Genomic DNA, 26,181 nt, shown 5'->3' with positions numbered 1-26,181 from the left:
CCCATACAGAGCTGAATTAAACTGTGCGTTCGCTGTAATGGACAGTTTGTCAATGATATTCCTCCTACCCTTTTTTTTTCAGTTCTCATGTTTACCCAAGGTTGTCAACCCACCCTTCCTGTAATCATAACTTTTAATAAGTTGTGCTCGCACCTTACCACTTAGCGTCACACTCATCTCTCCCTCGGCAAGGCTTCAGGTCTGCAGAGGCATGCTCACTTCGGCCTACACAGGCGCGAGTAGTCAACTGGAAGAGCTGCAGCAGATTGGGGCTTGACAGGCTCCAGCTCCAACGTTCTGGTGGAGGAGCTGCCAGTGAAACAGTGTGATTGTGTTTGCACCATGGGACCAGTGTGAGATGCAATGCTGCCAAAACTTCTGGCTAATGTGTGACTTTTTTTTTCTCCGTTATTAATGCTGCAGCACTGAGGAGAGCTTTGAGAAAACACTGCCAGAATGTTGGCTGTACAGTGACGGGGACTGCAGCCTCCTGATAGACAGTCTCCTGCTATCTATATTCGGTTCAAACATGCACACACACACACACACACATTAGAATTACTGCCTTTTCTCTGTGAAGCAGAAACATCCAAACACCGCTATACTAGGCTATTCGGGGTGCCAGGGCAGGCTCCCACTACCCAGCAGGCAGTGCAGCAGACATTTGATTAATTGCTCTGCCAACCCTTAATTACAGCAAGATGAAAATCAAGTGCCTCCTTTTTTTCTAGGGCACTTGAACTTGGGCTTGACCCACTTCTCCTGCCTGCATTCCCCACGCTGGAAGAGTGTGTTTACATAGGGAAATCTCTGGGGGGATATAAATCAATTAAGACAAGATAACGGAGAAGGTGGGGGGATTAGACCGCATCACATGTGTCTGTATTTTCCCACTTCACTGTCCCGTTTTCACGACACTTGTCCTCTTCACCTAGTTCACCTCAGACTTAAAATCCAGGAGCTATCATCCACAGAAATTCTCAGATGACATTGCTAAAGGTGGACAGGAGACTGTGTCCAGGTAAACTTGGTCACGAACAATGGGATCACCATAACTGTTTCAGGACTCTCATATATACAGGTCATTAAATGTAACCAAGGCAACAGAGATAGCTGTGCCTTTAGGAGTATATGGCCAAAGTTGAATATTATTCCCATCCTATGAAGAGAGGTGGATGGTTTAAATCTATCCGGCTTTCAGTACTTCACTTCAGTGCATGCTACTAGATGTTGTTGTTGGTTGTTGTTACCACAGCATCATAGACTCAACATCATCCGATGGGCTGATTGTACTTTATAACTAAAACCACTAACAGTACCAGTCAACAATTACTATTACACAAAACAAAGAAGATTATTATGTTAAATTGAACATTTATTTCATTTTCTGTCTTCCTTTTTTACCTCCACATCTACTTCCTGTCCCTGCTCTTGAGTGACCTGGGTTTTATTTGAAGGTGTGTATATGGATGGGGCGACTTCAGGCTCTGGCTTCAGGAGGATGGATGCATCGCCCGAAAGAGAATCACTCATTCACAGATCATATCATGAGCATTACTCATTGCACTTTAAGCACCACACTGGCACAGTGATGGAGGGGAACAATGACTGACTGGTGACAGAGCAGCTGAGTTGGCATCCTGCAATATGATTGGATCAAAAGGCAGAACGTAGTTACGTAGTTAATTTTCTCCAATTTTTTCATTGCTATAAATCTTATGGGCAGTGTTCTACTCAAACTTTCTTTCAGAAGGTAACTTTACGATGGGATGGACATAATAATGTTTTATACATGTAGACACAGGTGATAACGATCAGGAAACAATCACACGAGACTAACATGAAACTCCGGTCTGAACTCCGGACCTGGAGTAACCCCTGCCAGACCGGTTCATGACATTTACTTATTTTCAGACACCCCTCTCTCTCTCTATTTTCTTAGTTGAGTTTACTCCTTTAACCCTTATATTCTCAAAAGTGTTTGAGTTGGACTATGTACTTCAGGTAACATAGGCACCATTAGTTTTTGTCTTTGAATTATTATTTTTTTTTTGCCATTTTAGCAGACACTCATATCCAGGGCCACTTACAACCAGTACTTACAGGGACATTCCCCCTGGACAGGACAGTCCCCCTGCACACAGTTAAGTGTCTTGCTCGGGGACACAATGGTAGTAAGTGGGGTTTGAACACGTGACTGGTTGTCTGATTCATTACCTACTAGGCCACTACCACCCCAATCCAATTCAATCAAATCCAATTGTGCATGAAGCTACCTATGAATTGTGCACTAATCATTGGACACAGACCAATTAGCAGGAAGAATGAATGCATCTACTTCTGTAATGCTGATGTAGCAAAATGCTAACATGTGACCTGTTATGACAGATACACTGTGTTCTTTTGTACCAGTGAAAGACCTCAAATGCATTCAACCGCAGTACTGATTCCAGAAAGTGTATGTATGTACTGGCCACTGCCAGTATCGCAGTAATGATTCACGATGCATTATATGCATTTGCAACACAATTATACATGATAGTGACAGTGCACTTGCAAATTGAAATTTGTGACACAAAAGCATTTCCCTAAAGGAAATACAACTGAATCAAAGGAGAAATACATTTGTTTTATGGTTTTATAAAACATCCTCATTATTGTACCAGAATCAAAATGGCACCAACCACTCCATTACTCTTTTGGACAAGTGCATGATGGTCCAAGATAGTTCCCTTTCCAAAGAAAGCTCTTCTACAAAAAGCATCGACACAAGAGCTGCTCTTTTTCTGAGCCCTGGGCCATACAGTTCCCATCTATAGTGTCTGTGATCTTTGTCTGGTATTGATCTCAGCCTTTTTCTTGACATTTCAGAAAGGATGCCATGCCCGTGCGTGACCATCGCCAGCAGAGAGATGGTGTTCTGATGCCAGAGCCTGGGGAGGCGATGGTGTGTTACTCATTTCACTGTACTGGCCAAACAGAATATTATTACAGTGCTGCTTGTGTTTGATAAGTGATTTGGTCTCATTTGTGTACGAGAATTACTGCGTTGGCCAGTATATATATATATAAGACAAACCCTTCCTTTTTCCCCAAGGCTAATTCAAATACTCGTTACACAATCAGATTTTGAACTTAATAATTATATTGCATTTAAATGTTAGACAACTACAGGTGTATTATGTAAAAAAAAAAATGCATCTTTTATTTGGGCCAAAAATATGTATACAGTGTATATGTATATACAGTGGCACTTTCATTGCATTGTTTCAACCCTCTCCAATGTAAAAGGTCACAGACAAAACATCGTAAATAAGACATTCACACATGCATGCAAAGTGGTAGAACTACATCTGTCGAGTTGACCATATTTACCAAGGTTCATCATACCAATTATGGGACTCATACTAGGCTGATGAGAGGTGGTTTCCCCTCCAGCGGTTTGTGATGAGCAGCCGGCTAATTGGGGTCAAGGTTGGGTTTCGGGGTTGAGAGAAATGGAGCAGAAAAGGGGCCGGACTAATCTAATCAGTTGCATCAGCATACCACCACCTAATCGCCGTCAATTACCAACCAGTTAGAGGCACATTGAGTCTGGAAATAGCCTTGATTATGGCGTGCCCCCCTCTGCGGGTGTGCGAGAGATGGGGGGTGGGCGGTGTTGCGGAGTCGGGGGGCAGTGAGGGGGGGTGGAGACAGCACTCATCGACGCTATGGCGATCATCAAAGGCCCATCTGGGAGGAAGCAGAAGCTCTTCTGCTGCAAAGCACAGGTGTTGCTGTTTAAGTGTTAATTAGATTATGGCAGATCAAACGCGGGCAGTTGCGGTGGGGGAACGAAGGCGCGGGGGGTGGGGGGCGTCTCTGGAGGGCGGGGCAATAACTGGGGGTAGTGGTGGTGCAGTCTGTCAACCAAGTGAGATTCATTCATGAGCTGGAAGCATACTTTCTGCTGTGAGAGTGTTTGAGACAATGGCAACGTCTTCACCAGCGTCTCACCAAATGACACGGTTTATCTTCTAATTTACCAGAAATGAAAGCAAACAATCAAGGACCTAGATCCTGTGGATGCACATCACTTTGTGCTAGTCCTCAGCCTGGCTAAATGGGGAGGGTTGAGAAAGGAAGGGCATCCAGTATAAAACTTTTGCCATGTTAGTTCTGCAGACATCTGCTATGATCTGCTATTGCAACCCATTTACATTTACAACATCCGTCAGACGCCCTTATCCAGAGCGAATTAGAATCAGTAGTTACAGGGACAGTCCCCCTTAAGTGTCAGGGACACAATGGTAGTAAGTGGGGTTTGAACCTGTGACTTTTGGTTCATAGGCGAGGCTACTACTGCAACCCTTTACGGGAGAAACCAAAGGGAGATGAAAAAAAAAAAAAGTATGGCCTCTCTAAGCATGGCCCAAACATTTTACTTACTTCATTAAAAGTACCACGTGAAATATTAAAGTATAAATCTATTTGACAAAATGTGCAGTGATTCAGTTTTTTCCACCTATCTCAATTTCTGTGTGGGTTTCTGTGGGGACCCAGTTAATACGTCGCCCTCACGGTGAGGATGTTCACCCTCTGAGCTTCTGGCTGCACTTTCATGGCCAAACCGCAAGGTTATCATCCATCCCCTCTCAAATTCAAACGAAAGGCCTTCAAAGAGAGCGAGCGTCCCTGACCAAGCTTAACAGGGTGTAGGGGTGAAAGCGACCCATCCGAGAACAGCAAGGGGACCCACACATCAATGAGCTATGGTGAGAGTCTCACAACATCAAAGCACATCAGGCGTTAGTCACTGATCGTGGAGAGCGGCGTTTCCCCTCTACCTCTCAGCACGTTTTGTGTGGTAATATTTTTTTTTCTGTATTTGTGAAATGCGCCCTCATCTGGTGCACAGGCAGTTTGTATGTTTCCCTGTGTCTGTGTTTTTGAAAAAAAAAACACAAGCTTAGCTGAGCCTGATCACGGTGCAAGTAGTAGACAGGCCCGGCTTTTCAGGCATTAGCTTTCATGTGATATCAGTGGGTGCCTACCTGGCTCCAGCAGTGTGACTGAGCTCGGTAAAGCCCTTGCTCAAGCACGGACAGGTGGCAGCTGGGCGTGCCACAGTGGGGATTTACAGCCGAGCTGCAACCACAGTGGCACAGCCTGATCATACAACACCATGTGTTCTCGTGTCTCCCAGTTTCCGCGATGCAATCTGTGAAAATCTATCAAGTGAGTCAGTGAGAGAATCTGTCTGTGTGTGTTCTATGTCCATGCGTTTGCATGAGTGAGTTTAAAAGGTGATACATGACGTGTCTGTGTGAGACAGGAGTGTTAATATATGTATAATGAAAGAATGCAGCCTGAGTGAGTGTGCATCCGTGTGCAGACTGGATGCATGCATTAAATTGGAACTCACAGCAGCAGAAATGATCCATTTCTTTTGATAAATATGTACTCACAGAATTCTCTTCGACTACATAAGACAATGAAGAACAATTTTGATCATGAAAGCATGAGATTTTGTGTCCTGGCACTGTGCTTGAACCAGCAGAAATGGGAAGAAAATTACATTTTCACCATTAAAGACGTCATCACAGCAGGGCTGCACAAAGTCTCCTAGGCCTTTTTAAATCTTGCTCTAAAATACTGCAAAAACTATGACTTATAGAACCCGGTGTTTTTGTTCATAACATCTTTGTGAGCAGAATTGATCATACATTGATTGTAAATGTCCATTTCTGTATAAAGGAATATTTTGTGTTTATATGATCTGGGCCGGAAGGGGCAAGTCCGGGTCGTCCTGTGCTATTATGTTTCCTGGTTGTTTTCACCAGTGTCTGATGATATAAAGCTGATGTTGATGTCTCCCCTGTCCTGTGCACCTTGTGTTGAGCCCGTTTCATGATGTCGTGCGAATATGTCCTTCTTCCTTGCCATGTCAAACCAGCATGACAAATAGTTACTTAAAGGCATGTGTCTGAGCTGGAAATGTTAATATTAAACCATTAAAACGGGCAGGGGTGGCCTAGCGGTTAAGGAAGTGGCCACGTAATCAGAAGGTTGCCGGTTTGAATCCCGATCCGCCAAGGTGCCACTGAGCAAAGCACCGTCCCCACAAACTGCTCCCCGGGCACCTGTCATTGTTGCCCACTGCTTACTAAGGGTGATGGTTAAAAGCAGAGGACACAATTCGTTGTGTCACACAATCACTTCACTTTCACCACAGTCTGATGGAGTGATGATCTTGTTGATATGACACAAGGATATATTAGAAAACAAGGTGCTGACCAAATCTCCTAATTCAATTATGTCTCTGTTTCTCTGCTCACAGGATGTAAAGGATGTGCTGTTTGTTGGTATTAGACACCTTCAGAGGTTTTGTGGTGTTCATGCTCTGACACTTCAGATCTTTTTTGGGAGACAACAAAAAAATGTGGTTCTGGTTGTGGTACAAAATGTGACTGACTATGTGGGAAAGGAGAGGGATCCTATTCGTAGTTCAAATATGGGTCTGCACAGTGAAAGGTTTCACACAGTGAAAGGTTTCTGTAACTCTCATAATGCTTTAATCTCCCAGACCCTTATTACATCCATAAAGTGCCATTACAGCAGAGGGAACAGCAGAGCCCACCACTGGGGGCCGGGGGCTCCTTAAATAATCATGACAATGGCCTTCATTTAACTACCACCACAACAAGGGTTATTACCACTTCCCAATTCCCCCCACAGCCAGACTCAGCTCTCACTGAGAAGTGGTGGCAGGGTGGAACAAGGCAGAGACAGCGAGAAAAGGCTTTAATCTGCAGCTCAGTACCTACATGGTAAGCTTCGTCAGAAGAACAAACATGGTGGAAATTCCTTCCTTCAGCATCAGAAAGGCCTGTGGTGCATTGTGAGAAAAACACCAGAGAAACCCTGCACCAATGTGGGAAGGGCATGCAAAATCACACACAAAGCCAGGGCCTGGATTTGAACCCATGGGGGGGTGAAAGGCCGCAGCCCTATTCTAATGGTTTGGATGTGCATTCTGTGCCATGCAGCCATGCCTCCAGACATTCAACATGCTAGATGTCTGTGACGAGTTTTTGATGGTCAGTGGTGGAAACGGACCCATAATCAGAAGGTTGCCTGCTCGAATCCCACACTGCCACTAAGCAAGGTACTGTCCCCACACACTGCTCCCCGGGCGGCTGTCGTGGCTGCCCACTGCTCAGAGGACAAATTTCGGTGTGTCACCATGAGCTGTGCTGTGTTTCACAATGACAATCAGTTCACTTTAATATTCTACATACTGATGTTTTGGTTTGCATTAGTGACATTCCGTAAAATCACACATGGATATGTGTTGTGACATTTCTGAAGCCTTGACAGTTGATAAAAAAAAGATTGAAAAAAGTACATTTGAATTCTTATTTTAATTAAAGTGAATGCAACGGTTTTGTGACTTTTTTTGTTTTCCACCAGATTAATTAACCTTTGTTCATCTTGTGAGATACTACAGATTTTTCACTTTTGTGCTCCAGCCATCTACACACATTGACATTCTCTCTCTCTCTCTCTTTCTCACACACACACACACACACACACACACACACACACACACACACAAAATGAAAGCATTGGCCACAGTAACGTAGGTGTGTTGGAGAGGGTGTGCTGTGTGTGACAGCAGAGAATAGAAGCTTGATTGATGTTGGGGCCTTTGATTCTCGGAGGATGGGGTTGGCCCCACCTCTCCATCTCCAGGAGGCTAGGTGTTAACGTCTCATGCGCCCGCGTCAGCCAAGCCCTGTCAAGTGTCTGCTGCTCCTGGGGAGAGTGCAGACAGAGAGGGCATAATTGCTGCAAAATGTCACCATGCCTGATTAGGAGCGATTTGTACTTCGGCGGAAAAGGAAAGCAAAATAATTTTTATAAAAAAAAAGGAGATGATGACTGAATTTTTAATTAGACACCGTGCCCGCACACTCGCAGACGCGCAAACACACACACAGTTCTACTCATAAACACATGCAAATTTGCCAGAGGGTTGCCAAAAATGTTAATGAATTCACAGTCTCGCAGTTACATGTTAATAAGAATCACGTTTCCAAATACAGAACACAGTTGATTGCCATTAAGGTAAATACCAAATAGCGCATTAATAATTACCAGGGCCCTCAAAGTGAGGCTTCTGCAGGCCAGCTGACATCTGCTGGACTTCCTACTGCCTTATGCAGACTATTAGGCTGGGCACTGTGCTAATATTAGCACAGGATCTGTTGCACAGCTGGGAGTCTGCCGGTATGTGTTATGACGGGATGACCACCCCGTGCGAGTCTAATGAAATAGCCAGCGAGGCCCGAAGCGCTTTATGGACTTGTTCGTCTCCGTGCCTCCTGTCTGCGGCACTGCAGCACAAGGGAGCTCCAGGACAACCAAATCAGTCACAATTTTAATAACATGGACACAATACTCACACACTCAGACAAACAAATACATATTAATGCATTTATTTTCTTTTTATTTACCCTCTATTATGAAAAACTATCTAGATAAAATGTGAATGTTACAATGCAGTTCAGTTTGGATTATAGCGTTAATGTGAAAAAAGTATTTAATGGAAAAGTCTGATTAAATTACAGGAAAGAGTAAAAGTTCTGCTTCCTGACAGGCGTGTTGCATGAAATAATTAAGAAATTAACATGCTCTGTGACACACTGAAAAATGCTGGATGAAGATGATGATTTGTTTTTTTAAATCTATTTCATCAAAATGACTGAAGTGACATCTGTGTTTAGGTGACACACAAGGAAAGGCGACATACACACAGTGTACTCCATTGTGTGTTCTTGGCTACAGGGAATGTAAAAGCTAATGTTTGGTTGGAGGGCATTTAGCTTTGATTACAGAATACACTCACTGACAACTTATGCAATGTCACAAAATCTATTTCAGTTTCAGAGTTGTATGAACTCTTCTCCGTTGAAGAGAGATTTATATAGGGTTAAGGTATGCTCGGCTGCCCAGGCCATGTGTGAAAATCATGTCAACATGTCATCTGATGAAATATGTATTTCTGTTAAAAATGAAACCATTGATAGATATTTGTGGTCTCACAAATATCATCTTATTTTATTTTATCATCTCAAAATGTTGCTGAACACAGACCACAGGTGATAACACTGCCTCCATGGACCATTGCAGCAGAGACTTTGTATGATGGCTTTATCGCTTCATGCATTTCCCTTCTTAACCCTATGCGGCCATCACACTGGAACAGGGTGTGTGTGGACTCATCAGACCACATGATCTTTGTCTATCGCTCCAGAAAACTATCTTTGTGCCTCATAGCTGCGAGTTCAACTGATATTATTTTATCATTTATTCAGGTTTTTGACCTGCTCCCTGTCCCCTGGTGATGTTGTGGTTACACTTGTATTGAAGCCCTAGCCAGACACACACACATAGACAGGCACACAAAGGAACACACACACATATTGTCTTTCTCCTGGACAGAGGTATTGGCATTTGCTAAGCTGCTTAATGAGAATACTGATGCAACGAGGAGGTAGATAGTTAAGGAACTCTCTCACGTCTTCATGAGGCAACTGTCATGCCTCCATTCTTTAAATGAATTGATTTTTCACGCCTGGCACTCTGACTCATCAATATTCAGAATCAGACCTTCGCTGGTACATCCTTACCTGCAGACATCTGACCCTTAAAACACACCTCGCCCTGGAGACCTGGCCCCGCTGCCATTTGTTAAATTCTTTACATGACATGCCTTGATACACATTTCCTCTGGGCTCAATTGTGCACTGAAATGCAGCAAATCAGCAGCGTATAAGAGCACACATGAATTGTCCTGCATGAGTTATGCGTTAAGTGTGTGTAATCACGCACTTTACAACCCTATGATGGTTTATTCTGATGTCTCTCTTCTTGTCAGGAGGCTGACACTTGCCTGTTATTAAAAGGAGTCTATATATCTCCCCATCAGCAGTGCACAGTGGGGTACCAATGTGTACCACAGGGTCAGGGGTTGTGGTTTGCATTGCATATGGATGAGATAGTCCTCAGTGAATGAACAGAGAATGATAAATGGCGTTTCTACTGCTAAGATGCAAGCAATGCAACTTTCATAATGCTCCACCAATTACACCACATCAAAGGCTATATTTCAATTAATTAGACAATCATGCTCTCCCTCATGTCCTTCATTCTCTCACTCTCAATTTCTATATTTTTTTAGCTAATTTAAAAAAATAGGAAACAGCTTCAAATGAATGCCCTCAGTGTTTATTTTTTCTTTTGCCTCGTCTTTTCTCTGCACCCACCCACCCCCAGTTAACAGTTGTGTGTCCGAAAAGAGCAGAGCCAGGCTCAAATTCTTAGTTGGAAGCAATTCCAACTAAGCCCTGCCGTGTAAAGAAAAAAAATATTTTGCAAAGAGAACAAGGAGAAGAGGACTAGAGCTCTGAAGAGGGAAGATGGCTGATAATTAACATCTCTGAAACTAAGCAGCCGCAGGTTAGGGAGTAATTAGAAATCATAAAGTCACAATTAAGTCTCAAATTTGCCAAGTTCCATTATGAAAGCATTGTTAACACACTCCCATGTCATTACTGATGTGATGAGACAAGTCTTATTCATCAGATTAGTTTTTCCCTATTCTTTTTTTATATAAAGGAATTGTCTCCATGGGAGAGCTTTCAAAATGTCATATATATGTCATATATTTCCCCCAAATGTCTGTGTGGCCATAGTGTAGTGATTAAGAAAGTTGACACTAAAATCCATGACAACCATGGTGGATCCAGCTGTAGAGATTGACATGATCAGGTCTGGAAGGGGTCACTCCGGTCTGGGATCCGGACCGGAGTTTCACGTTCGTCCTGTGTAATGTTTGCTAAATGTGTACCTGTGTCTGATTGTATAAAGCTTCCCTGTTCGTGTCTGTTCACCATCGCGTCACTGTTAAATGGTACCTGTTCAGCTGTTACCGGATGTCTCCCCTTTCCTGTTCATCAAAGATTAAACCCATTTCGTGACATCATGCAAATGCGTCCTTCTTCATCGTTAAGTCTTGTCATCATTTCAGATCACCTGCCTCGCAATGCCAAGCGGCCGTGACAGAGATATGACTTTCCACATGAATGATGAAATCTACAAAATAATATGAAAATGTCCTGACGCACTATTTTTTTTTAGTTCTGTTAGCTGTAATGATCTTTCCCCAGTCTTTAATTAAAACAAGCAAAAATGTTTACAAAATGGTAATTAATTAATATTATAAGGTATTAGGCAAATTAAACATGCTAATTTCACACAGTGGGTCTTCTAAACAATGCCAGCTGTAAACCCATTATTAACACTTCTGGGTCTTAATTTCCATTAGGTGAGGGGTTGAGTGACGATTTGAATGTGTGCCACACTGCAACTTAATAGCAATAACAGATGTTTTTCTGTCAGCACTTTTTACACTTTTTGGATGAGTCCAGCTACTTTGAAGTGCAATAATTAGAAAATAAATGTACTCTAAGTAAATGCTCCCTCTTCTATACTTCTATAATGCATATTTTGAGCATTATGCACAAAATATGCATTATAATATTATAATATATTATTATAATATTGTTATAAAATGTGATTATAATAAGCAGATTGTGATGGAAAACACCTATTTAAGAACAATATTATGTTAGGGCAAACAATGAATGTTGCAATAGCACATTGAGATTTAGATTTTACATGACGTAAGTGAAGTAATATTACAAATGCAAATATGGATCATCAACGTGTTGTCACTAGAGCTAAATGATGAAGAATATAAGAGTGACAAGATTAAAATATCTCAAGAAATCTTTTATAAGCATCCTCAACAGATATGTAACAATAGCATGTGGGATGTATACATATTATACAAAGTCAGAATAGTTCAAACTGAAACAAGTTTTATTGAATTATGTACAGTTCATTTAAAAATAATTTTCATGATGTGTTATGAAGGGGGTGTCCATATGATGTTTTGTTGTTCTCTCCATACTTACTATTCTCTCCCTTTTGTGCTATTATATTTAATAACACCCATTCAGGCAGAAAACCTCTATATGAATAGAGCCCCACTGCACGCTTTTTAAGGTGGTAAGTGCTGTAAATGCTGCAGGAATGGGTGAAAACTGTGCTGTGTTGGATGCCTTAATGGTTGCTGTGCGTTCTGTGCATTCTCTTTCTACTGAAAACTGCAGGAAAGTTGGAATTGATCTGTTTCCTTCTCTCGCCTCTCAAAATGCCTCTCGCCTCTCTTTTACTCCACAAGCTTCTCTCAGTCCATGCCTCCACATCTCCACGCCTCTCACTTTCACCCACCACCTCTTTTCTATTTGCTTTTTGTCTTTTTATCCACAGCAGTTTCCAAGGGCCTTACACATGATGGCCTGTCCACCAACATATCTCGCCCATTTGGAGATTTCAGTCTAAAGATAATCAGATTTGTGATTCTGCGAGTGGTGGCTTATGGTGAGTATGTGAATGTGACTGGGTGTGCAGGGGCTTATCTTGGGGGCCTGGAGTACATTACTCTTATCACACTCATCCATCAAGGTCACTGGATGTTAGATACTCCTCTACCCTTCCACAGTCCAACCACATCAAGGTTCCGCACAAAGAAGGGAGAGAAATGGGTGGAGGAGGCAGCGACGAATGGAGAAAATAAGCCATCACTTCAGAATAGCATCTACGGCTCCAATCCAACCTACATGAAGTGGCAGTAGCTCAGGTGAAATATATTTGGACAGTAATCCGCTGATTCCAAAACCCATCAGATATCCCAGAAATCCTCTCTTCACTTTGCACTGACAAGCGTGCTCACTCAACAGCGTACTGTATGGCAAGATATTTGTCTCCTGCACCGCCACTCAGTGATGAAGCTCTGGTTGAAGCATGGGGCGGTCAGAGTTCTCCTGGCTGCCAGTCCTACATTCCAAATTACAAATGAATAGGCAGAGACAGTGGGGTCAGACCAGCATTCATCAGGCAATGCTGCCAAGGCTTCACTGAACACTAGTCATTAAGAGGGGAAGCAGGACAAGGGTCACACGAAGCTTATAAAACATGTAAAATACAAAAAAAAAGATTTTTTTTTTACTCACTATATTTAAAGAGACACTGAAGCAACCTTCTGACTGTAGAAGAACACAGGGTACCCAGAGGAACTAAAAACACCAGAAGAAAATGCAAAGAGTGGCCTGAACTAAGCAAACCAGAGAACAGTAGACAACAAAAGTTCCTTAAGATCTCACACGAATCTTTAAAGAAGCTGTTCATACTCACTGTATAGTGTACATACACAACAACAGCTGATATTAGTAAAAAGTGGTATGAAAAAAAGCGGTATGAAAACAATCATGAATGACAGTGATCTGTCAAATCGTAGAAAATGGACAGTCCCCAGCTCAAAGTTCAATTTTGCCATGCAATAAAAACAGGAACTGAACAGTTGGGTAGATATGCAAAACTGCAATAGAAATAAATGCTGAATGAAAATTATTGCACAGCAAATGCCTGCTGTAATCCAAACTAAAAAAATTGACAGAGCACTGCAGTCTACCTACAATCTCTTAGGATTTTTTAATGCTGTACTCTCTGCACGACCTACATAAATCCACCATTATCTCCTTTAGGGCGTGGCCTCTGTCTTCATTCCAACTGCTGTGAAATAATCTGCTGGCATTATGGGAAATGCCCCTGCTGCAGAGATGCCCTTTGAGGCTCTGCCATTCTGAAGGGCTCTCAGAAAGCAGCCAGGATATTTGAACTGGGGTTAAAAGAGACCATCTTCCTGATTGGAGGGGCATTTTCTAAGTCAGCCGTGGAGAGAAATATGAATGAGTACACTCCCCAGTGCCACCTCCGGACTGTTATTAAATAACTTCATTCATATTCACTAACTCCCACACATAAACACATACACTCACACACCTGCAGGCATGCCTGGAAGTCATGAATTAAAGATGGGGTTATAAGGCTTTCCAAAGTCCCAATTCACACCAAGGTAAAAAAAAAACAACAACATAAAATCTGCCCTGTCGCACTTAAATTTTTATTTATTTAGAAGTAATGATCTTCCTGAACTTGTGTGATTGCGTGGGGACCTGAGGTCAGAGATGTGCTCTTCTAGAACGAAGAACAAAGGTTTCCTCTATGGGCTGAAATAAATCGTTCAGTATGAAGGCCTTGATGTTTTGTGTGTTATTGTGTTATGGAACTGTTAGAAATGTACCTTTTCATTTCAGTGTCAGACACCTGAATGAAGCTGTGAGCCATGTGTTGCATCCACTGGGTATGAGTGACTGCAGAAATTAGACAAACATTTGGCAGAATGTAATTAATAAGAATAACAATATAACACCGATAATATGGAAGTTGAAGGGAAGTGATTGTCATTGTGACATATTGCAGAACAGCACATGATGCACAAAACTCTTCCCACAAGCAGCCCCCAATGCACTGCCATCACCAGAACACTGCACTTCCCGCCTTATGCACCTGATTGTTGCATATCTCTGCTCTCTTTGCACATTCCTGCACATTTTGCACATGTTTGTCTTGACCTGTTTGAAATATCCAACATATCCAGTTACAAGAATCTTACACAATGTTGTCCAGGTATGTGCTGTTAAACCTGTTCATTGTACAGAAAAGTTGTACGTTTTTATTATAAAGAAACCTGTACAGTATTTAAGTTTTAGTTTTAGTAGAGTTTACTTTATTTTAGTGTGTATTTACATATATATTTTTCATTTATGATTGCACTATGGGGGGGTCTGTGTGAAACATTATTTCAATACACAGTATACTGCGTATACTGTTGTACTGACAATAAACCAATCTTGAACCTTGAATCTTGAAAACGAAATGACAGGCGGCTAGGCAGCAGTGTGTGGGGACGGTACTTTGCTCAGGCCTGGACGTCAGGCCTGAAGCCTATCCTGAGGTTGGATGAGACAAAGTTGCCATTGACGTAATCCCCCGACCCACGCTGATCTCAGGCCAGTTCCGCGCCAAGCAAAGCCTGAATAAGCAGCAGAGAGAGTGCCAGGCCGACCAGAAATTAGTATGGAAATCACGGCAGAGGTGGAGACAAGGAGAGTCTTTGCACCTCTGCATGAGAGGCTTGGAGGGGTTTCAATATTTCAATTCACTGGGAGCCGCAGGACAACTTGTGGTGAACTTTGCTCAAAGTTGTGCTGAGCAAGTAGTCAGGATGGAGGAAGTGAACACTACAGTTTCTAGGACATGGCACATGTTCACAGAGTCTCAGTTCGCTGCAGGAAAGTGGCCCAGAAGGTGGGCCGTCTCCTTTTTTCGGCATCTGCTAATGACAGCCGCACCATTACCTCAACAACAGCCCCATGCCTCTCGCTGCAATTTAATGTACCTGCACGCTTCGAATGAGCCACTGTCATTATTCCACCCTTCCCCGTCCTCAGAAGGAAGTCTGGGTCTGCCGACCCTTCCCATCAGACCATCTCAGAAGGCTGAATTTTTAAAAAGGTCTCAACGTGTTTGCTAAACGCCGCCTCGCCCTTTCGGAATAATTTAGTTTGAGGCCCTCGCCTTGTGTCAACTAGAGAGTGAACTCTGCAGGGCCTGGTGAAGACACCGAACATGTTTATTTAACAAAAAGCTGATTAAACACAAGGCAGAGGCGAGAACTCTCATTACACTTACAGTACAAATGAATGTGGATTCAGGTTTAACAAACACCATTTCGCGAATACAGTTGGGTTCTCGGCTCTCTCTCTCTGATGGTGGAGAGGCCTGCTGATATCGATTCAAGGTGCCAGGGCAAGATTAAGCGGCCTGGTCCAACCTTGTCTAAGAGTCCATCTCTTGCATCCAGAGGGCACTGGACGGACGTCAGATAAGCCAGTGTTTTTTTGAGGCAAATAAACACACACGCACACACACACACACACACACTCTGGCTCTGCACAGTTACACATAAACAGAGCTGAACCACTCTGATCCTATACTTTCCTGTGGCCAAGCAAGGCTTGACATTACCATGGACTTCACAGCAGAGGTCTGTTAGTATGCATACGAGAGCATAACATATTAATGAATATATTTAAAAATGTGCACGTGGAGAGAGAAAAACACCAGCTACTGAATGTTAAAAAATGTGCAATAAGCAATATGCAGTGTGTAAAAACAACACCAAATGCAATGCATGCAGTATGCAGAACAATGTGAACCAAGTTTTTTTCCCCAATGCCTAGAGTGTTAATTAAAGCTGAGCTCCATAATGTAAACCCAGAAATGGACCTGCTTGTGAATCTCAAAGTGATTTTTTTTTCTTTCTTGGTTCTTGTTCATTCTAAAAAAAATGAATAAATGCAACTGAAATTTTTGTTTTTGGAGATGCAACTGCAAAATTTTTGTTTTTGGAGATGATTTAGAATGAAAGCAAGTGGTAGCTGTTCAAGATATGTGGAATACAAAGTACACAGGTAAACAAAGAAAGCATTAATAATAAATGAAATAATAAAGTTTAAAGTGAAGTGATTGTCACATGTGATACACAGCAGCACAGCACACGGTGCACACAGTGAAATTTGTCCTCTGCATTTAACCCATCACCCTGAGTGAGCAGTGGGCAGCCATGACAGGTGCCCGGGGAGCAGTGTGTGGGGACGGTGCTTTGCTCAGTGGCACCTCAGTGGCACCTTGGCGGATCGGGATTCGAACCAGCAACCTTCTGATTAAGGTGCCGCTTCCTTAACCGCTAGGCCACCACTGCCCCTTAAAAACAGTTTGTGTTAATATACAGCCTGGAGACAAACATGGCAGCTGTAACAGGAAGCTATACAACAAGTCAGCAGGACGATTTCAGAAATCCATGCTGTGTCATGTCCTTTTTGGAAATTTGTCTTTCCCTTGGAGAACAGCTCTTTTGGGCAAGTGCAGTACCAACATTACTCTCATAGTTTGTTTTTTTTCGTATGCAGTTTGTGTTTCTGTAGAAACATTTAGATCACACCTCCAAAGAACAAGAGAGGATATCTTAGCAGTCTAATTGGATTTGATGTTGAAGAGATGCATAAGAACTAGAGTCAAACTGGAGGAATTAATAACACTGGTAAGCCACACTAGATCTGCTGCAGTAGTACAACACAAACCCATGCGGGACACATTCCAAGGAGACCACAACTCACTTCTCCTCGCTGCTGTTGGCATTTCGCACATTTTCTCCTGTTGGGCCTCTAAACATACCTGGTAATTACTTGTGACAGCACTGTGTAGGAACAAGTGGATATTATGCCTTTAAAATGAAGTCCCAAACTTTCAAATTTAAAGCGGTGCCAAAGCCCATGGCATACAACTTACTAGTGTTGTCAACAGTCTCAGCTTTTAGCACAAAGAGAGCACCACGATGGAACGAGTTGCACTAAACTAACAATCCTCTCCACCTCTGCTCACTCCAGCCCTGCATGAGAATGGGATTCATTTCCCATTTTTCTGAGGCATTTCAGCTTCAGGCTCCTTTCACTTCTTCCATAAAAACACATTTATGCTTTCATCATATGCCAGCTAGCAGTCCTTCAGTTTCTATTATCCTCCAAGTATGGAGTCATCTTTTTTCATTCAGTATATTTTTCTTCCTCAATTATTTTTTCTAACTACAAATCACTGGCCATTACATTTATCCATTTTAAAGCATTTGAGCCATTTTGATGGCTTCCAGTTCTTTAGACAAGATATTAAAATATATTCAATCAATTCAGTGTTAACCGAGCAGCCAACTCTACTCAAGTGGTGAATTAGTTGAGGTCCGGAAAACGGGATCACTGTGTCTAATGATCAATAATATCAGTAATTTTCAGGCAGCACTACCCTGGCAAACCTCACGATTGTTACCCAGAGTACCTTTTATGACATTTTTTGTGCTTTTACCTTTGTGTCTTGCAGCACAACAGAAGACAATCTGTAACTAACTAAACACATCAAACATTCATTACTTTTATATAATTACTCACTAAAACTAAAATGTATTTAATACAAAATCACAAACCAACAGGAACCTCCAGACAGATATTCAGAGGGTTGAAAAATCCGAGGGTGAAAAATCTGTGATCTGCACTTTATCACATTTTAAAATGCAAACCAGCTGATGTGTCTACTTTCATTATTCTGTGTCTGCATACATTCAGTGGATTCACTTGAATTATGTGTAGACTTTTATCACCCCTATCTATATTTTTGTTCAACATCAAAGCCTGTGATAGAGTTTTAATATCTATCCCTATGAACTACTTTGCAGTGGAGTACAGAGGGCTGACTTCTCCTTTTTTAATTCAATCAGATTTTTTGTTTCATTTCTCGGTTTCTCTGGATATCTGGCTCCTTCTGAAGATAACAGTCCATCCATTCTGCTCCTCCTATCACCCTTATCACTGATTGACCATGTGGGTCTGCAGGACTTAATTAATAACAGAAAATAAAAGATTAATGACCTGGTCTTGACCCCCCTCCCCCACAATACCCAGGGGCCTCAATTTATCTCCAGAAATTCACAACATGAGAAAAAAAATGATTGACATCCTTAACCTTCACTGGGATGTAATTTTCATCTTTAGCACTCGGAGATCTAATTAATTAGCAGAATCTCATTTCCTCGCTAATGCAAGTGGACAGAGGCATGATAGAGCAGGGAAACAGAATTTGGTTTGGTGGGGGCATGCTGGGGTAACATGCAATCTCTCAAAACCTCTGCCAAACCAACAGCCATAAGGTGAGCATTTTGGTACTCTTAATGCTTTGAAGAGTTTAATATTTAATGTAAAAAAAAAAAACACATTGACAATAAGTCAATGTGCATAAACATAAAAAAAAAATAGGGTAAAAATATTGTAAGCCACACTATCCATTACAATATAAAAAGTGGCCCAACAAAAGTACAATTGAAACCGAGAAATCAATATGTTTTTACTAAAAACAACAACGTGAAATTAAATGAAAATTAAGTAATTGAACATTTTTTGGTGCTACTCTGCTATTCAACCTCCAAATCTGTTTAAAAGAAAGCAATTTCTGGGAAATGTTGCCGGTGATATTAATGCCCAACACTGAACCAGACCCCCTTCATAATATCATCCTGGTCTCTGCTAAAATCAAACCATTTAGACATAATTGAGTCAGGTCTCTCACTTATGCCCCCCAACTGAGTGCATTTCTGCGCTTGTGGGTGGAAAATTTCTGCCATATGACACACTTCTCCTGGGCTTCTTATAATTGCTATAATTGAAGGGCATGGGTCAGAAGCAAAAAATTAAGGAAGCGCTAAAAGGGTGATGATAGAAAAACCTAAACAGCATTGGAGCAAGGAGAGAGACAGGGACAAAAAGAGGAGCAGATAGCAAGAGAAGGATAGCAGTCTACGTAGCCCTCAGGCAAAGGTCTGGCCCATATGTCCCGGATACTAAGTGACATTGATGTAAAGTTTTGGCCCTCATCGACTGATACCTTTGTCTTGGAGCTAATCTAGTGATTTTGGTAGAGGTGACCTTTTCTAAAGTGAAGCCTTTCGTTGAGACTGTTCATGTCTATGAGCCAAGACCCGTATACACTTGCTTTCTGGCAGACACAATGATGTCAGCTGGATAATTGTTACTTGCACTCATTTCCAAAAACCTTGCAGTGGGGTCTGCAATGTTCAGGCTGTACATGTGCAGTGGGAGGTTCATCTAAGTGGGCTTGTGAAGGTGGGAGTGACATTTGTTCGTGTGGAAGCCAGGCAGCCAGAAAATCGATAGATGCATGTTCATTGCATTTCACAGTAATTTAATTGTCTCAATCACCTTCGAAAAGTGAAGACTGTCATGAAGCTGGTTATGATTTTGCCAATAGTGTGCAAAGCAGTCCAGAAGGTGAAAAAATCTACTTTGAAGAATCTAATTCATCAAACAAAATAAGAGTGTTTCATTCTGTTTACTGCTAAATGCCTTTCCTGCATTGGAATTTTCAATATCACCACCCCCATAGTCTCCACAGAGAAGGTGTGTCCAAACCTTTGATTAGTATAGATATTATTGGTATAGATATTTAAATAGATAGACTGATTGGAAGAAGCTCTTCCAGCAGCCTCAACCCTCATCACACCGATCCACTCAGTCCATCTCTCCAGTGATGAAGGCTCAATCTCAGCCCGATAATGGCTGAGTGAAAGAGAGTTTATATACTTCATAGAGTGAAGCGCACATCAAATCTGTGATAATGCAGTGTTATCAGCCCAGGGCACCACCGCCTCCTCGGCATTATTTGCATATAGATGACATAATGTAATAACTGTGCCTCCGTCCTGCAAGAGTAAATATTTTTCTGTCTGCTTCGCCTCGCCGTTGTGACACCACGAACGAGCCACTAATTGATGACTGGAAAGAATCTTTATGTGCCGACTGACATTCAATTATGTTTGAGAGATCAGATTAGGCAGGTGAGAGTGGACGCTTTCGAAAAACAACTTCTGGAGCACGAGCGGCAGCGCAGAGGCCAGGGCCATCATTTAAATGAGTGTTCTGAGGCCCTGGGTGAGCAAGCACTGGTGGAGATGTGAGACGTCTAGAGAGTAATTGGATGTCCTCAGAGTTGTGTGTGTGTGTGTGTGTGTGTGTGAAACGGGTAGCGCAACTAAAGATTTGATAATTCAAGCCTCTCACAATGCATGCTCAAACCACACAAGTTTTTTTCTTATTTTAGAGAGGTTATTCTGTGTCCAATCGAATCTCAGGAACCGAAAAAAGCAAAATCAATCCGTACCCATGTCTGCACTCTCTATTTCAATGGTCTCAGACAACAGTCATTTCCAATTCTGCTCACATGGACTCAAGTGTTCCCCGACTTCACAGAGTTTCTCACGTTACACGCCACAAAGGCGAACATTCATCAGTCGTTCATTCCCCGACACAGAAGTGGGTTGGGTAATGTCATTTGGCCATTAGGACCCATGCAGAATGCGGGGGAGTCAGGACAGACCCCAGGACCCCCGCTGAGAGGTATTGATTTTAAGGCATCAATTTTGCCTCCATGCAATTTGCTCATATGAAAGGGAAGAGCGGCTGCGGCGGCTATCGATCAGCTGTCGTTTCCAGTGACAGTTCCCAGATGGTCGGAGGAGAATTAGTCGTCAGAAGAAGGTGCGCCAGCACCTGTCCACAGCCTGGCCCAGAAAACCAGTACCAACACTGGGACATCACACTGGAACGCTGTGAGTTTATCCAAACGTATGCTCTCTTGTCACAGTCGGCCACGATGGAATTCTTCTTTGAGCTTGTGAGCAGTTTTATTCTAATCTGATATGAATAAATATTGTTTCCAGGGTTACATGCTCAATGACGCAATGAAACCTTTAGGATTTCTGGAAATAGCTTCCTTTTTTGAGTGTCATTATTTCTGCCACCCAGCAGATAAAACTTAATGATGGTTTTATAAACACAGTTTAAAATGGGAGTTATGTCAACACATTAGAAGCACAAATATAGCATATGCAGTGTTGCCAACTACTTGATTCTTTCACCTCAAAATTGTCTGGAAATGTGCAAACCACACACACACACACACACACACACACACACACACACACACACACACACACACACACACAGAGACTATCTATTCTGATACAATTTATTGCTACTTAAAATGAGAGGAGTTAGTTATGTCAACATGTCAGAAGCACAAATTTAGCACATACAGTGTTGCCAACTACCTTATTATTTCAGCTCAAAATGGAGCTGGAACTGTACCAAACCAAACACCAGTGCCTCTATACTCTATATATTAATTTCTATATATACTCTATATATTAATCATATCAGAAAAGAAAAGGTGTATGGTTATTCAAACGGGCAATTCCATAAAGCTTTTTTTCCCTAAAAGTAACCACAACAGTAAGAGCCACTTAAGGATATAAATTTAAATAACCGCAGAGAGCATCTAAAAGTCACAGAAAGCACAAAAATAAATCACAATGAGCAAATTAACTTGGACAAATCATCACTGACTGCATCCTAAGTTTCACACTGCTGTTCATTAAACTAACCTTGACATGAGCAGATATAATTCCCTCCGATGCCTTACTGGCCGAACATCATTATATAGGTGACCTCGCCGTGGCCTTCGCCTGCATGCTGCATATCTGGCCATGAATCACAGCAGCTTAATGAGAAGTTATGTAGCAAGGATGCAGTCTTAAGGCTGCCATGATGAACCTCAGTGTGACATTCTGGTTTTCTGGGTAGTAAGCTTCAGTTTCTGGAATTTAGAAAAATAGTTACCAGCAAACGCACTTCTGAGCAAAGAACATATTTAACATAGTATTATTAATACTATTTCTATGGTATGCCATGAGGCTTTTAATGTTTTTAATGTAGATGTAGAGGCACTTGACAAACTAAATGAAACTGTTGCTAGCTCCATTACATATTCTTAATCTCACACGGCAATTTGAAGTTTATTACCATAGTACAGGGATAATGGTACATTCAATGCAATGAGTTGAAAGAAAAAAAATAGACTGAAAAAAACAAATTTGATTAGTACTCGACTGCAGCAAAATGTCACCAGAAATGAGTTTCATGACTGCCATATTCACTAGAATCAAATGAATTGAAGCTGTATATTAAAATAGAAATAATTAAGTGTAAATAAACACAAAAATCTAAATTTAAATAGCAAAGGCGTATGGTATTTGGTGTTTTATTGGGATGTTCTTCTACATGAAGCCAGCATAATTAATCAATTTTGAATATTAGGAAGTTTTTTAAATTGCCTAAGAAACCTATTGATAAAAATAATTGATATTCAATAATGAATATCTGATATTTTATGACACCTGTTGTATTAAGAAAACAACTACACTAGATAATGTCTGTGTGGGAGAGAAATAAGGTGAAAGCAAATCTGTTAGACAAGTGCCTCTCTGATATTTGTGAAGATCAGCTAAGCCATGATCCAATGTCATTGAAAGGTAGATGTGGTGCTCAGCTGTGTTGGTCGCAACTCATCAGTAAAGTATATCATCTGCCCGTAATCTCTCTTCCATTGATCCTGCAGTATATCCAGTTTCTTCTGCCACAGAAAAATTAGAAGTAATGTGTAAAATAGGCACACATTTACAGATGCAACTAGCAGGCGGTGAGAGCGAGCAGGAGAGAGAGGTAGAAGGATGGGGAGTGTGGAGAAGCAAAAGAAAAACTAAAATCAGCCTGATTCCAATGTGACAAAATTGATTTTCTAATTTTCCTCGGATAAGCTATGCCTCCTGGGAAGAGCCAGCATCTCGGCCTAATTTGAAATGTGGCTCAATTTGATTTATGGCCAATAAATCTTTAGCAACAAGGGACACTACTGCTCACCACCATCAAAACAGTTGGCATAAGACAACAAAATGGAATAAAGGCAGAAGTGTTTGACATTAATGGCAAATACCATTGCCTCAGATTGCATTTTTTTTTTGTTTTTTGGAAAAGATTTACACTATTTTCTTCTAGAGCAGTAGTAACCTCCAAAATAATTAAACTCCCCAAGCACTACCATTATTACCAGCATTTAAAACAAGACAAAACAATATTGTAGCATAGGCCGGTATAAATCATTTACACAAGAGGCTAGTTATCCCTCATATGAATATTATTATCTTTTGACATCCACTGTCAACTCTGCAGTCAAACACATAGACATTAACTGCACGGAATTCCATCTACACTATATCAAGCAAACTTAAAGACTACTGAGGGAATACGCTATCAGTTAAGAGATCACACTTGCTTTTAAATGTTGCAGTTCATTTGGTGATGTTGATTCCAAATATTCCAAATGAACTGGGTATTCCAGGAGTGCTTATAACGTTTTTTTTTTTTTTTTTATAAATGTTTTTTTTTGCATGAACAGTCAAAACTGGCAACTTGCTACCAACCTGGATGCGGGCTGAATCATGTCGCATTTTCATCAAGCAAGAATGAAAGGAACCTTGGGTGCTTTGCTCCCAAATCACTCAACATAGGTGACTCAGTGAGTTCTGTTGTCAAGGTTGTGTGAACACGGAGCATTCCTGAAATCTTCACAGACAGTTGGACAGACATATGCGCAGATGACATATCAATTTGTCCCCCGTGTTGATGAGAAGCCCGAGTCACGACAGACACCGAAGCTTTCCGCTCCGTTCCGGACGAGAGGTTTTTCAGCCAGCCGTGTTGGACACAGCCGATGCTGCAGGATAAGTGCGCGTAACCTCAATTAAACCGCTCTCTAAATGTCTGACAAACAGCTAATATTCCTCTTCCATCGCCGGGGCCAATTGATGCTCCTCGCATTCGTCACCCTGCTGGAAAAGCAATCATGCTGTTGTCTCGCTTCAGTTAGGGCTGCGCCAGGAGAACGCGCTCCGCCTTCAGCCCCTGATTAGCATGCAGTGCTGATGCATGACAAACCCAACTCTCCCTCACAGGTACGCATATACACACATTTTCAAGTCCGCCAACAAGAACTTTAAATCTGCACTGCCAGCACTAAGAGTTGAACGAAACGCACCTCTCTGTCCAACAGCTTGGGCGAGATGACGGTGAGGATGTCTCCCCTGTCTGAGTCGATGTAGAACATGTTCGGAGAAGGTTTGTCCGGCGACTGCCTCAAAATATTGTAGCGCAGAACGGCGTTGTCTGTGTTGGGGTCATCAGCGTCAGCAGCCGTCATTGTCATCACCGTAGTACCTATAAGAAAAAAAAAAATAGATCAAATAACTAGAATCAATCACAATGTAAATACTGCATTTACGAAGATGAACAGTTTTGAAAAAGTTGACATGAGGCGACTGTAAGTCAATGACTTTACTGCTCAGTCAGAAGAGATGCTTAAGGGTGGAAAAATAAAAAGTTTGTATTTACGCTCCAAGTGAGATCAGTACAGTCATCCCATAAGCACATTTTGTTTGGATACTGTGACCAAATGAAAAGTCCTAGATAATCCTGTGCGAAACATGGATGAGTGCCGGTGCCATGCAAGATAAAGCAGATGCTGTTTGGGAGCTGTGATGCCAGTTCTCCACTTAACTCTGGACCTCAACCTCTCTCTCCTTGTTTCCAGGATGCATCTCTACAACCATAAAAAAACACTGTACAAGACAATGATCTGGAATGCAATGTAGAATTGACCTCTTTAACAGCTATTAAATCTTCAATAAATTGAACAACGCAATGGTGGTTGTGATGTCTGTTTAAATGACAGATGTGTATCTCCAGATCATTCATAATAAAGTGAATAATAATAAAGTTATAAATAACATAATATGTTTATAAAATAATTTAAAGGTTCTGGATGCACTTGGCCAGGTTTACAGCAATTTACAGCTGACTATAAAAAACTATTTCCATATTACCTAAAAAATACACTAATGAGCATTTGTACAGGATGCCTTTTCTTCAGGCTCACCAACATACTGTTATTTATTTATTTAAACAAACAACTTTAAAATGATGTTTGATGGAATCAGTAAAGAAACCAATTTGTTTTGCCAAAATAAACTCATGTAGGAGCTCAGATGTGGCTTCCCCAGGAATAACAGCAATAACAGGTAGCTGGGTAACATGCATCTACTTCTTAGGGCTAAAGAATTCTGGTAACAACAGGCTGGCCATGCGGTTATAGTCCAACTTAGTGCCCAAGACACACAGATGCTTGTGCGTGTGAGCAATGCAATCCTTTAAGTCACTGTTAAGTCGTTTTATCTCACACACGAGCATTATCAACTCTTAGTGAGCGCTTATGCGTGCATAGCTCTCACCATGACTAATTGCACATTTTAAGCTGCTCCGCAACAGGGCAGAATGAAGTGAACTCCCACGCACAGTTGTTACCGGGCCACCCCGAGATGCCACCCCCCACCTCCCGGAACAATGCGAAGTGTGCACCATTGATCACTAAGCCACCCATGTCTGTATCTGAGTGTGTGAATGTGTGTGTTCAACCTCACACACCCTAGCAAAACTCCACAGTGCTTGTTGTGCTGACGGTGTGGGTTTCCTCGCCAGCTTCTGAATCCCATATCATTACTCACTGGCCACTCAGTACCAAGCAGTGACGTTCATATGCCGTCCATTACCTCAGCAACCGTGAGTTTAATTCAGATAGGAGCGGGCGCCGTTGCTT

At 41.8% G+C, this 26,181-nt stretch overlaps 1 protein-coding gene across 2 annotated transcripts in view; it reads right to left on the bottom strand.

Annotated features, from left to right (window-relative positions):
- The window catches only part of cdh13 (cadherin 13, H-cadherin (heart)), a 299,980-nt gene that overhangs the window by 77,635 nt on the left and 196,164 nt on the right, over positions 1–26,181 (bottom strand). For both annotated transcript variants that reach the window (XM_028958803.1, XM_028958804.1), the window contains one exon: positions 24,568–24,746. In XM_028958803.1, coding sequence (XP_028814636.1) covers positions 24,568–24,746 — 179 coding nt within the window. The remainder of the gene's footprint in view (positions 1–24,567; positions 24,747–26,181) is intronic.

The sequence above is a fragment of the Denticeps clupeoides genome, chromosome 17 (assembly GCF_900700375.1).
Source record: "Denticeps clupeoides chromosome 17, fDenClu1.1, whole genome shotgun sequence".
Classification (NCBI taxonomy): domain Eukaryota; kingdom Metazoa; phylum Chordata; class Actinopteri; order Clupeiformes; family Denticipitidae; genus Denticeps; species Denticeps clupeoides.
The sequence above is the reverse complement of the archived record's forward strand: the minus strand, read 5'-3'. Positions and strand labels throughout refer to the sequence as shown.